At 32.7% G+C, this 14,578-nt stretch overlaps 1 protein-coding gene across 1 annotated transcript; it reads left to right on the top strand.

The window, feature by feature from the left end:
* The first annotated feature begins 86 nt into the window (after window positions 1-86).
* On the top strand, window positions 87-12,878 carry LOC130670542 (protein stoned-B-like). Its single transcript, XM_057473960.1, has 8 exons — window positions 87-460; window positions 1,644-4,424; window positions 4,481-6,343; window positions 6,440-7,338; window positions 7,477-7,591; window positions 7,744-8,062; window positions 8,327-8,537; window positions 9,278-12,878. The coding sequence occupies exons 2-8, from the start codon at window positions 1,677-1,679 to the stop codon at window positions 9,417-9,419; spliced, it is 6,297 nt and encodes a 2,098-aa protein (XP_057329943.1). The 5' UTR covers window positions 87-460; window positions 1,644-1,676; the 3' UTR covers window positions 9,420-12,878.
* Window positions 12,879-14,578: the final 1,700 nt, after the last annotated feature.

A 14,578-nucleotide genomic window follows, 5' to 3' on the forward strand; every position in this document is an offset into this window, starting at 1 on the left:
TCGTGAACGACGACGATGAGTATGTGCGCATTCTCCGTGAACGGATCGATGCTGGAAATAGCTCAGGCCGGAGTACGAGGTGAGTCGCCTTCGTCAAGAGCCCGAGCCTCCTTGGCTCTCTTTATTACGTGAAATATAAAAAATTAATTTACTAAAGGGCTCGATTTATTTTATTTAATAAAATAAATCTTAAGATAATAACCCAGCATTTAAATAATTAAATAAAAGAATACAATTGATGAAAAAATATATATAAAATTTAAAATCACAATATAAGTAAACCAAAGTGTACAGAAGATTTAAATTTATTTTTAACTGTCTATTTTAATTTTATTAATAATTTTATTGTGTCATTACTTTGACAATCGCTCGCTAATTTTTAATGCCGCTAATACTGTTTTGTGGACGATGATGTTAAGACAATGTGCAACTTATCAATGGGGCTCATGAGGCTTAATTTGTAAGTACTGATTTAAAAAAAAAAAAATTCATTATTTTTTCATTTTTTTTTTTTAATGGAGTTGATAAATTTTAATCAAATTTGAGTTTAAAAAAAAAAAAAATTAATGCCCTTGACTATCGTGAAGGTTTCCATCTTTTATGGGACACTTGCCAAGTTGTCAGTGACCCGATAATATGAAGAAATCGTTGAAATAGTCGCAGTTACAAATTTATCGTCTTACTCCTTTATATTACAGCGAATCGATTTCATTTTATTTAAATTTTCTAATCGGTATTTAGATATTCTTGAATAAAAAAAGTCATACACGCGACAATTGTTTCCCCTGTCATCTTTTTAAGCCACCCTCAAACTACATATTTTCATTGGCTTTGCGCACACACCCTGTCGCTTATCTTCGTGCTCAAACTCCGAACAGAATACGGGATCGATATTCTCGAAACAGCATGTTCGTAAATTTACCGAATGACGAAATGGGTCACTTTTAATTTTATCCATTATTACGATAACTTATTTTTTAACTCCAAATTTATTTTTACCCCCTATTCACTTTTTTCATTTTTACCTAAATATTAAAATCATTAATTAAAAGTACAAAAAGTTATAGCGTAAAAATTAATAATGCATCCGATACCTGATAATTAAATGTTTTATTTAATAGCTAATCCTCTGGTATTTGATATCGAGCTTTCTGCCGAACTGTTGCACCTTGTCCACCATCATGAGTAGAGTAAAAAAATATATATGTAGTAATTGATATTTATATTCTTCCTGTCATATATTTTTTATAAAGGATTTTTTTTTATTTTTATCGTAGGCGTTTATTTATTGTCTGCTGTGTCAATGGCTATTTTTTTTTTTTTTTTTTTTTTTCAAAATAATTTTTATTTTTGAATTTTCGCAGGCTTTGCAATTTTTATATTTATTATTTTAAAAAGTATGTCGTTATAATTATTTAAGTTACTTATAAAATATTGTCCAGTTTACGTACAATGTATTGAGTATATAATAAAAATATATAAATCTATATATGTATATTTATATTATATACTATAGAATAAATCGATTATGTTCTACTTTAGCTCAACAGGAATCCTTGACGATTGAGTAACAAAAGATGAAAAAAAAAACAAAAAAAAAAAAAAGAGAAGGAATTTTAATTGAATAGTTAATTATTTTTCAGAGGCCTCCCCCACGCCCTGGTAGCTTGTAGAGAATGCACAAGCTGATGCACAAGGGCTTAAAGAAGAAGAAGAAATCGAAGAAAGGAAAGAAAGGTGCCGAGGAGGAAGAGTTTGATCCCGAGGAGCTCGAACGTTACAGGCGAGAACGGGCGGAAGCCCTTGAAAAAGCAGCCGCCGAAGGTTCAACAGCAGCCGCCGGTTCCGACGAGTGGCAAAAATTTCAAGCTCTGACTGCTGGTGTCGATTCGATACTAAAGAAAACCCAGGGTGACTTAGATCGCATTAAATCGACGTCTTTTTTTCAACGCAAGGCGCCGGTCGTTGAGGAAAAAAAACCGGAAGTTGATCCGGAACTTGAAAAGGAACGGGCTAAACGCTTCATTGGTTTTGATAAGGACGGAAATCCTATTGAACAGGTCGCTGATAAAGAGGAGGGTAAAAAGAAAGAATTAACTGTCACTGAAAAGGGTTTCGTTGAGATACCAGATGATGATGACGAAGATGAAATCTCGGGAGATGAAGATATTTTTGATACAACGTACATCGATGTTCTGCAGAATACCGAAATCCAATTAGCTTACATACCAGACAGTCCGACTGAAGAAGAAGCTGGTGATGATCCATTTGATACGACAAATGCTGACAAAGTTCTAAAGACTGTTGACAAACACGGGAAAAAAGTTGTTAGTCTTGGTAACGCTGTTGAAGTACTTTCCGGTCGTGTTGATCAAGCCAGCGCTTGTAAAATATCAAGACCACGTAAAGTAAGAGTGCAAAATTTATTACTCGACGACGCTGAGGTAAGCGAACCAGTTCCTAGTGATGCTGGGGAACCTGGAGAGATTGTAAGTGAACCGATTCAAGTTGAAAGAACTTTGCTTGATGACGATTCAGATCTTCCGGATATACCTATCGATTTAACAAACTTACCGTCTATTTTACCGAGACCTGTAACGCCCGAAGTTAACGCGGGTGAGGGTGATAAGTTACTAGAAGGCCCTATAGATATATCGGAGTTTGAAGTCCTAAAGGAGAAGACTATTCTCGAAGAGATTCCTGATTTAGATGACGATTTTGATCTCGATGGACCGGTTGAGGCACCGGCTAGTTTAATTGAGGCCGATGACCCATTTGCTGAAAAAGAACCAGAGGCAATTCATGTTGAAGCTGAAATAATCGAAGCGAGCTTTGAAGTTGCAACTTTTGTTAACGAGGAAGATCCCTTTGATACGACATTTGCTGATAATTTAGTACCTGGTAAAACAGAGTTAAGATTTATTGAAAAGGAGCTTGAAGATTTACCAGAATCAGAGGTTACTATTTCGTTAACTGATCCGTCAGGTCTTCATCGCGATTACGAGACTGGTTTATTGAGTAAAAGAACAAACAAATCATTGGCAGCGACAACTGATTTACTCGGCGGTTCTTCGACAGATTTGACTCAACTTACTGAGCAGCCTATTGCTCCCGCTGAAGAATTTACTTACGCTGATCCATTTGATACCTCGGGTATCCAAGAACCGGCTCCTGGACACGTCGAGTTAAAATTCCTAGAAAAAGAACTTTTGGGAGATAAAAATAAATCCGTCGACAGTCTCGACGACGACGACTTTGATCCGCGTAAAGAAGAGACAGTTGTTAAGAAACCAGCAGCTGGGCCACCCCCACGTCCTCCAGCCTTTCATCCCCAAGTTTCAAACGTAAAAGTATCAGCAGTTAATTTTGAATCTGAAGAGGTAGCTGCGGTTGCTGCTAATCAAATACGCAAGCCTTCAAGACCAGAAATATTGGGTCTAGCTCCGGTTAAAAGTGTTTCCTTTGAATTACCGACTCCATCTCAGCGCCCAGACTTGTTGATTACCAGTGACGAGGAAAAATCAATACATTCTAAGCCACTGACACCGTATTATACACAAAAATCAATTGATGAAATTGCTCATGAAGAAATATTGCCCGATGAGGAGGGCAATGTTGATTTAGATCCATTCGACACAAGCTTCGTTGCCAAAGTAACTCCTGGTAAAACAGAGCTTAAATTAATAGAATCAGAGCTCTTGCAAAAACAGGAGACTAAATTAACTCACAGCACCAGCGAACACGACTTTAATCCACGGGAAGCTGGAAAAGTGTCAGCTGGTAGAAGACAAAGTGACTTTGGTGGCACTTCAGTGAGACCTAAGAGTCTTAAATTTGGTCAGGTTACTGAGTCGCTATTGGAAGACGGTACTGAGGTTAAAAGTGTTTATGAAATAAACGAAGCGGCGCATCGCAAAAAACCTGATCAACCCAAACGTCAAGAGAGTTTATTGGACGCTGAAGTTGATGTCAATACCAAAGCTCTGACACCGACTATTGAAAGCAAAGTATCTGAGGAAGACGAAGAAGAAATATCTTATGTTGATCCTTTTGATACGTCAATAGCAAGTAATATTCTGCCAGGTAAAGCTGAATTGAAATTACTTGAAAGTGAGTTAAGTAAAATACCAAATCAAGTTCAGCAAATTAAAATAAATCCAATTAGTGCTGATAAACTTTCACGAGCACCGCAATCAGCCACACTTGTAACTGAGGACGACGACTTTGATCCACGTGCTGGTGAAGTTAAAGTATCACAAGATTTCTTGTCATCTGACGTACAAGAGTCTGGTGATAAAGTTCTTACTCCTGTATTAAGTGAAGACTTTGAAGACGAGAGTATTGATCCATTTGACACAAGTTTTGCTAGCATTGGACCTGGCAAGACAGAACTCAGACTTTTGGAATCTGAATTAGTTGATAAATAATTAAATAATCAAATATTTAAATCACAGTTTAAAAATAAATAAATAAATAAATAAAAATGGATTCCAAAGGCGGAAATCCATTTCTGATGGATGATTATCCATCAGAACCAGTATCACAACAGTCAAATCCGTTTCTTCAAGACTTTGCTGCAGAATCTGCAGAACCAGCACCAGCACCAACAGTCGGCAGTGACAATCCATTTTTTAATTTCACCGCCGAGCAAAGTTATCAACCACCACAAGCTGACTCAACAAATCCATTTGCATTTTTTGAAGCCCCTGCTACTGAAGTTCAACCGCAGGAAGAATTCATCCCAGCAACAACAGCCGCTGACGTACAGGAAGCAAATCTTCTTGGTACAGATACACAAATAAATCTATTTACGGACCAAGTCCAGCCGGATTATCAACCACAAGAGCCAGCGGCAGTAGATTTTAGTTCACCCCCAAATGAAAAGGTCAAAGTTGAGCCGAGTAATGAAAAACCCACGCCCAAACGTCCTCCACCTCCACCAAGACCTGGGCCACCCCCAGCACCACCACGAAATACTAAAGATTTAATCCTTTCGGTGACTGACGCAATGGATGCTACTTCAAACCATTTACTGGACCGGCTCCAAGCAACACGTACGCCCAGTCCTACACTGATGCACTCACCCTCGCCCACGCCCGAGCACAGTTACGCTGATTTCCTTGATGTCGATAACAACATACCGGATTTAATGCCAGACGATACTCAACCAACCAACGGTAATCAAACGGAAAATATTCTCGATATATTTGATGGGCCTTCAGCTGAAATAACCGCAGCTTCTATTTTCTCAGCACCCAGCATGGGTATTGATACCAGTATTAGTCAACCTGCCACAGATATTTCGACATTCACTACAACAAATGCTAATCTAATGGCCGAGAATCCATTCGGTGAAGTAAATGAACCCAGTGTCGTTGATGTAGACGTTTCTTATGGCTCTGAAGCTGCTGTACCTGAAGATACTTTGGCAGAAAAGAGACAGTCAATTGATGTCGCGACTCCATTTACTGACATGACCACTGAAGATCCAACAACTGTTCCCGTTTCATCAGAAATTGACGAATCTCAATCAAATTTCTTTTCTGTAGGCCAATCCACTGTATCAGATATGACCAGCGCTCCTTTCTCAAGCACTCAGTCAGGTTTATTTGGCACGGAACCACTTTTTACAACAGCTTCAACTGCTGAAACAACTCAAGTACCCACCAGTACATCAACAAATATATTCACATCAGATTTACTCGGTGGTTTTGGTCAACCAGCTGACACAGTAGAAGAACTAACATCTTCGAGTCCTACACCGGCCTCAGAATTTCCCGTTATTGCCTATAAACCCGAGGAGTTGGACAGTTTTGCGGCGGCAACTGAACCAATTCAGAATAACTCCGATGCATTTGATGCATTTGCTAGTAAATTTGACAAAGCTGCTGAGCCTGAAGCTGGCGTTGATCCATTCATGGACGCTTTTGGGTCCGGACAGACTGCCATGGACACCTCGAGTGATGTCTGGGGTGACTCGTCAGCAGCCGGTTCCGAGGGGGCTGCTATCGGATTCGGCGAAAGCGAAGGCTTTGATTCTTTCCTAAGTATGACTGCTCCACCTCAAGAAGCTGGGGCGAGGATGAAACGTAACGATTCCGCGGATTCTGACGAGGCGCCCGATTTCAGTGTTTTTATAAAACCTAAAGAAGGCACTGAGGCATTCACCGAAGGCGGTCCAGTGCCTGTTTTAGCTCCTCCGCCTAAAAGTCCAATGAATTCGGCTTTCACCGACACATCCCCACGTTTCAATCCCTTTGATAAGTCTGCGGGTTTCGCTCAGGAAGCTGTTGTTCCTTCTGAAATGCCCCAGGTTCCTGAAATGACTCGTACTGATTCCCAAGTAAGTTATTTTACATAAATCTAAATTTATTTATTTACTTGCAATAGTAACTAATTAGTATGCAAATAAATTTACTTACTGATGTTGTTATTTTAGGAAACTCCACCGACTCCATTATTTGATGAAGATGTAAGTCAACCACTTGAAGATTTTCCCCGAGTAACTTATACTGGCGACGGCTGGGAAATGCACTTACGTCAACCGAATAAAAAAAAAATAACAGGCCAGCGTTTTTGGAAAAAAATATTTGTACGTTTAGTTTATCAAGGCGATGCACCTGTGCTTCAATTATTTAACAAAAGCGACGATAAAGATCCGTTTCAAGAGCTGCCATTGCTCACATGCTATTCAGTATCCGACATAGCAGCCCAGCAGTTTGATCAATATGGGAAAATATTTACCGTAAAACTTCAGTACATATTTTACAAAGAGCGACCGGGTGTCAGACCAGGGCAAGTTACTAAAGCCGAAAGACTTACGAATAAATTGAGCCAGTTTGCAGCGTATGCTATTCAGGGCGACTATCAAGGTGTGAAAGAATTCGGTAGCGATTTAAAGAAACTTGGGCTTCCTGTTGAACACGCACCGCAAATATCACAGCTATTTAAATTAGGGTCACTAAACTATGAGGATCTTAAGATGTTTTCTTGCGCTATTGAAGAAGCGCTTTTTAGGATACCCGCCCAACGCGATCGCGCGTTGACTTACAAAATGGAAGAGGTTCAAATAAATGTCGTTGATGAATTATACGTCGAGCAGAGTGCCGCTGGTCATGTGGATAAACAAATAGCGCGGGTGAGATTATTCTTCTTGGGTTTTCTTACCGGAATGCCGGATGTTGAATTGGGGATCAATGACATGTGGCGACAGGGTAAAGAAGTCGTTGGCAGACATGATATTATTCCGGTGGTTACCGAAGAATGGATCAGACTGGAAAGTGTTGAGTTCCACTCTTGTGTCCAGCCGGACGAGTATGAAAAATCTAGGATTATTAAGTACGTATACTTTGTAATAATATAATATATATTTTATTAATATTTTTAAATTAACAATATTTATTTTTAAATCCTTTTATTAATAAAAAATTAACACGTAGTTTTATGGATGTCTTTTTTTTCTAACTATTTTAAAAGGTTCAAACCACCCGATGCATGCTATATTGAACTAATGAGATTCCGGGTAAGGCCACCGAAGAATCGAGAGTTGCCACTTCAGCTAAAAGCTGTAATGTGTGTTACAGGAAATAAGGTAACGCTTTTTTCGTTTTTTTTTCTTTTAATTTAATTAATACTCACAACTATTCCTATTACTTTCTCACAATTTTTTTTTAACTGATGAACAAAATTTAAATAAATATATGAAAGAGTAATTAATTAATTAAATGAAATTTTGATTATCAGGTTGAATTACGTGCGGACATTTTGGTTCCGGGATTCGCGTCGCGTAAACTTGGGCAGATACCTTGCGAAGACGTGATGGTACGATTTCCGATACCCGAGTGCTGGATTTATCTATTTCGAGTGGAAAAACACTTCAGATATGGCTCAGTAAAGTCGGCTCATAGGAGAACAGGAAAAATAAAAGGTATTGAGAGATTTCTGGGTGCTGTTGATACTCTCGAGCCTCAACTGATGGAAGTAACATCTGGGCAAGCGAAATATGAACATCAGCATCGAGCTATTGTTTGGAGAATGCCTCGATTGCCTAAAGAAGGCCAAGGTATTATTATTTTTTTCAGATAATTATACATTTTAAATTTACTATAAAAAATTTGTGGAGTGAACGCGGATTAAATCCGGAGTGAATGTGAAATGGGGGACTGTTTATTTGTTAAATCTCTTCGAAGTGAAATTCACTCCGAAGAGGAGTTTTGCGGAGTGATTTTTTTTAAACTCCGGAACTCTGAGTGACGGAGTGAATTCGGATTTAAATAAAATTGGCTGAGTGCTTAGTAATTATTGGGTTTCTTATTTTTTTTTTTAGGCGCATATACGACACATGGACTTGTTTGTCGTATGTGCTTGACATCTTATGATCAGATACCAGAAAAGTTGGCGGAATATGCGTATGTTGAATTTACGATGCCTGCTACTCAAGTGTCACACACGACAGCAAGAAGTGTCAGTTTGCAAAATAGTGACAGTGATAATCCGCCAGAAAAATATGTGAGAAATCTCTCGAGACATGAATACAGGTATTTTTATGGATATTTATTTTAAATTTATCCTTTTTAATGAGACAAATATCTTTGAAATTATGCCCTGCATTCAAACAAAAATTGATTCTGATTTTTTTTTAATTCAAACAAAAATCTCGAGTTATTTTAATATATTAGGAAAATTTAAATAGAGCAAAAAAAGCAAACCGACCCCTGGACAAAAATAAAATGAAATTTCGTAATTTTCCTTAACTTTAAAAATTTTTTTAGGGATTCATCTTACCCCACATTAAAAATTTTCACGGCTGGGTTATACTTATAATTATTTGGGGACTAAATAAGAAGAAGTAGATAAAAAACTCACGCTATTGAAATTTTTTTCTTAAAGGGTCCACTTTACCCCTTCCCTTAAATTTACAGAAATCGAAAATTTTAAAAATAATAAAAAAATCGACTTCTATTTTTGTTTTTATATTTTTTTATGAATTTTTATTTTATACATAAATGTAATCTACGCATCCAGTCCTTGAAAAAGTCGTAGTCCCTTAGATAAAAATCTCAGAGTCATAAAACGTGAATAAATTATCGTAGAGCAATAAATCAGCATTAAAAACCAATATAAATTTATAATCTTTCAAATTTAAATTTTAAATTAATTATATGAGGATGTTAAACACAGAAAAGTACTTTGAGTTCATTCAAGATTTTGACAGTTCAAAAGTTAGCGGTCGTCTTAAGTAGTATACAGATTATTAATTATTCTATCCAATTACTAGGGTTGGCATTGAACACACGCAGGGAGAAGGACCAGGTGCTTACGTATCAGCGACTAAAAAAATTCCCGAAAGTACTCCAGAGACTCATGAAGAACCAGTTCACCCAGCGGCTGCTGAATCTGACTCTGATTCTTCAGAATAAATATTACTTTAAGTTACTAGGTATCATATAATAAATTAACAAATTATATATATACATATATAAATAAATATAATGATAATAAGTAAGGTAGATATCTAGGATAAAAAGAAATTATTATTTTTTCTCGTCAGTTTTAATGCTTGATAATGTAACAAGTAAAAGTACCAATTGCACACTCACTTATTGTTAGTAAATCAATTAATTAATTATTAATGCATAGGACAGTAATAATATTAAATTGAGTTGTGAAAAAAGTAAAAAATTAGTCAGTAAAAAGAAGACAATACACAGCTTTTTATGTTTATTTATTAGGGTGTGAACTTACGAACTATTCGATTCGAATTTTTTGAATTATTGGTGAGTTTTCGTAAATTTTTTTTTATAACTTATTAAAAATTGTTATATTTTTTCCAATAATTCAAATTTTTGTCAGCGATAAATAGAGCGTAGACTCGAATATACGACAAAATTAATTTTGGTTACTTTAAAAACTAAGCTCTCTATTAAATAAAAAGTTGAATATTAGAAAGCTGAGTGAAATTTTCTCCATTTGAATCGAGTGATTTTAAAAGTTACAAATAATTCGAAAAGTTACGAATAATTCAAAAATTCGAATTTCGAATCGAAGTTATATTCGATTTGATCCGAACGCGATTCGCACACCCGTATTATTTATAAAAAAAATTATTACCAGTGTTAAGTATCAATAAATCGTAATTTAATTTTCATAAAAGTTCATCAGAAATAATTAAAAGGAATTGATTTTAACTTTTTATTATCAATGTAAATGCATTTAAAATTGAATAATCCGGCCGCAATAATTTTAATTGTTTGCTAAAAAAAACAAAAAATATATTTCTTTTCACTTGCGTAACAAAAAGTATTATATTTATTCATAATTGTAGTAAATATAAATATCAATAAGTCATATCTTTGTTTTAAATTATGCAAAGTATATATTAAATGTTATTTAATTAATTTTATTGCTATATATTGTTGCTTGGTATGAAGTAATGAGAAATAATTATTTGATAAGTAGTCATAAATTTAAGTAATATATAAATAAATAAATATATATATATATATATATATATATAAATTAAACATTAATGAATTATTAAGATAGACTGTAACGAATTAATAATAAGTTTCATTTTTTAATATTATTTGACGCGTGTCACGTTACAAAGATTCTTGAAAGAACCCCAGCTAAGACCAAAGATGTGAATTGATGATAAGAATTCATTGTGTAATAAATACATAATGTAATTATATTAGTATAAATATTATTGCATTTATTTGGTGCTGTTTAAGTAATCAAATATATTGTTGTTAATTATTATATTATATTATATATTAAATGTCAAAGTATTATATTAATTAAGATATTTATAAAATAATCATTAATGTAATTAAACTACAAGTCATTAGTATATAAGTTTCAGTTACATTATTTTTTTTTTAACACTTTTATGTCCTCACTGAGGTCTCGGAGAGTGAACTCTAGTCAACCGTAATTATAATTAATATTAAGTAATATAATGTATAGAGTTAATATATAATTTTTTTTTAATGCTTAAAAGTTACTCTATCAAAAAAATCCATGTGAAATTGCATGGGAACCCATAGGAATTCATGTAGGAGTGTATGGATTTATATGAGAATCCATGTAGGGATCCACAGGTATCTAGATCTCCGTATGGGAACTTCACATAGGAAACTGGGTATTTAGATTCCATATAGAAACTAGGATAGATGGATTTCTTAGTAGGAAATTCATAAAGAAATCTGGATTTCTATATAAGCAATTTCTATAGAATTTAGGGTCTATCGTTTATATTGATACGCGCATGTGAATAAAAGAACAGATTGATATTCTATTGGCAGATATTTTTTTTTTCATCAATTTGTTTGTATCAATAACGTGACGCTTTTTGTTAATTTTTCTAATTCCTAATCCATACAAGATTCCCATATGGATTTTGACATGATACAGATTCCCATGGGAAATCATTGTAAAAATCCATATTAGATTCCCATATAGATTTGCCATGGTATGGATTTTCATAGGAACCCATGTGAGAATCTATACCGGGATCTATACTGGATTCCTATAAGAAACCATAGGCTGGATTCCCACATGGTTTTTTTTTATAGGGAACTGTGCAATTAATTACAAGAAATGAAATGAAATGAGCTTTTATGTTAAGAAAAAAAAAAGATACTTGACTCTGGTAATTAAATTATTTATAAAAAATTGGGCTTAAATAAGTGAGTGATTTATTTGAAAATAAAATGCTTGTTAAATAAAAATAAAAAAAAATGATTTTTGAAACTCGCTGCCATGACGGTGACGTTTTCAGCTCGTGATCTCAATATGTAATCGTACGTGAGAACAAAACCGCGTTGTATAGTTAAGATAAATTTATTAAATTAAATTGCATGAATAGAATTATTTATTAGAATATAAATATATATATATATATACATGAATTATTGATATTTATGTTTATTAAAATAAATATAAAACAACAAACAACAATCGAAGATAAAAAATATAAAAGGTGTTCTTATAAAAGTCTTCTGATTAAAATATGATACATGTATATTTAAATATTTAAAATGATAATATAAATTATTATTACTATTATGATTATGATAAATAATTATTCAAGTGTACGAAGAGTCTACCGATTGTTGTTATTCATATTAGACATCGACGTAATTATATAATTGCAATAATATTATAAAAATAAAATATATCATGCAATATATATACATATATATATATATTTTTTCTTTGCTGTAATAAATTTGAATGGAAATTTAAATATTCAATTAAAATATGTATACAGATAAAATTAATTTAACAAGTAAATGTATGTAATATAAATATACAAGTAATTATAGTATTTATCCGATAAAAATAAATAAAATCCAACGGTGAAGTTTCAATAACAAAAGTTACCACTCGTAGCTTCTTGTAAGAATGTTTTAATAGTTAATTAATTAATTAATTAATACAAATGTTTTGGTTTACTTTTTTTTTAATTTTAAATGACGAATTGAAGTGCAGACACGGCAATTTTTCGCCGGAAGACAACAATTTATTTTAAAAATTAAAATTACCAGTTCTGAAATTAGTAATTAAAATACATAAATCACATATGTGCGAAATAAATGTAAACAAGTAAATAAAAAATAATAAATTGTTGAGATAAGTAAAAAAAATATAAATTTAAATAAAAAATTGTAGAGTGTGAGTGTAAAAAATGTACTAATTATTTGTTGCATTTTTTTTTGGAATTTAAATCTGAGTGAGTTTGAAAATGTTTGAAAAAAAAAAAACTGGAAAATTATTGTTTAGCTTACGATTGAAAAGTCATGTATTTATGAACAATATGAAGTTGTTTAAGCAATTAAATTGTTTTATTTATTTGACTTAATGATAAAACGAAAAAAAAATTTAATTTAATTTAATTGAATGGAATATTTAAAAAATTAATAATAATTAGAAAGGATTTTTGTTTTATTTTCCGGCTTTCTCGTTTTAGTTTAATATTTACTTAATATATTAACCTGTTTTAACATTAAAACTTTCACATCCTGAATTAATCAAGATCAAATTTATCCTTTCTCAACAGTGCATCATTAAAAGTGTTTAATCGCAAACTTTTTATTATTTTAAATTAACATTAAAATAATATTACTCTTATTAAAACTATTACTTCTGGAACAAATTACATCATTAATAGATAAATTCTTAAAAATAATTAAATTATAAATTATCTTTCATATTTCCGTAATACTTTAATTCAGTGGATTACATCATTATTAATGTACTCGATAAATCTTTGAGAAAATTATTTCCTCATCTTTTTATCTCCTATTATATTCATTTATTTTATTTACTTGATCCTTTTTTTATAAATTAATCATGCAACCATATAGGTTTTTATTAAAACTTTTTTTATTACTGCCATCATAATCATTATTTTTATTTACCACTAAGTAGATTTGCCTTTTTTTCAATATCTCGTACACGTGCAGATAAATTGAATTTTTGTTGCACTCACATGAGTAATTGATAATTTCACAAGAGCTATTTTTAAACATAAATTTAAATTTTTAAATAAACGAAATTTAAATCAATAAATTATGAAACTTTAATTGTTTAATTAGTCATCAACTCATAAAAAAAATTAATGTAGGATTGTACGGTAACCCATAGGAATCTATCTAGGAAATCTCCCCTACTTCAGGAAAGTTTTATGGAAATATATACGCTTTTTATAGTAAGGTAAGAGACCCAATATTCGATCAGGGAACTAGTACCTGATTACTCATATATTTGTATATCTATATTTAGAAAAATTTAGTAAATATAGATATACAAATACATGGAGTGATCGGTACTAATTCCCTGATTGGGTACTAGGACCTTTATCTTATTTGTATCAATAACATAACGCTTTTTATCGTTAATTTTCCTAATTCCTAATCCATACAAGATTTACAAATGGATTTTGACATGGTGCAGATTTTCATGGGAAATCTCTGCGGGAATCCACATGGGAATTCATATCAGATTCCCATATGGATTAGGCATCGTGTGGATTCCCATAGGAACCCATGTGAGAATCCTTACCGGGATCTAAGTTGGATTCCCATATGGATTTATTTGATAGACCAGAAAATTTAATTTTTTTCAACTAGAAGCAAAAATTGATAAATTTTTTTCTCTTCTTTATCCTAAAAAAAATACTCCAACATACATGTCATATATTTTTGTTTAAAGTTCAATTTTTTTTATTAATTGACAAAAAAAAAATTTTTTCAAAGCATTGATCTTTTTCACTTAAAAAAATATTTTGAATGACTGAAAAAACTAAAAACTAAAATTTTTGACTGAAGACGTCAATATTGAATTTAAAAATTACAAGTTTTATCTGATAAATCACTAAAATTAAAAATTACCTGTTTCATTTTTTTTTAATTTTTAAATCAATTAATTTTTTTCGTTTTTTTTTTTTTCTATTCAAGTATACAACAGCCGGTAAAGATGAAACCGACATTAAACGTAATTTGCTACCACCTCCATGTTCTCGATATCACATGAAAGTTTTTTATAATCTAACTCGTAATAAAACCATCAGTTC

Source organism: Microplitis mediator, chromosome 6, assembly GCF_029852145.1.
Source record: "Microplitis mediator isolate UGA2020A chromosome 6, iyMicMedi2.1, whole genome shotgun sequence".
In the NCBI taxonomy this organism is placed as follows: Eukaryota; Metazoa; Arthropoda; class Insecta; order Hymenoptera; family Braconidae; genus Microplitis; species Microplitis mediator.

What these genes read in the sequence shown, in the direction of transcription:
- LOC130670542 (XM_057473960.1), top strand. Translation starts at nt 1,677, where the DNA reads ATGCACAAGCTGATGCACAAGGGCTTAAAGAAGAAGAAGAAATCGAAG. An exon ending in TGACTCGTACTGATTCCCAA is followed by an intron (nt 6,344 to 6,439) that starts GTAAGTTATTTT and finishes TTGTTATTTTAG; the next exon opens with GAAACTCCACCGACTCCATT. An exon ending in TGTGTGTTACAGGAAATAAG is followed by an intron (nt 7,592 to 7,743) that starts GTAACGCTTTTT and finishes TTTGATTATCAG; the next exon opens with GTTGAATTACGTGCGGACAT.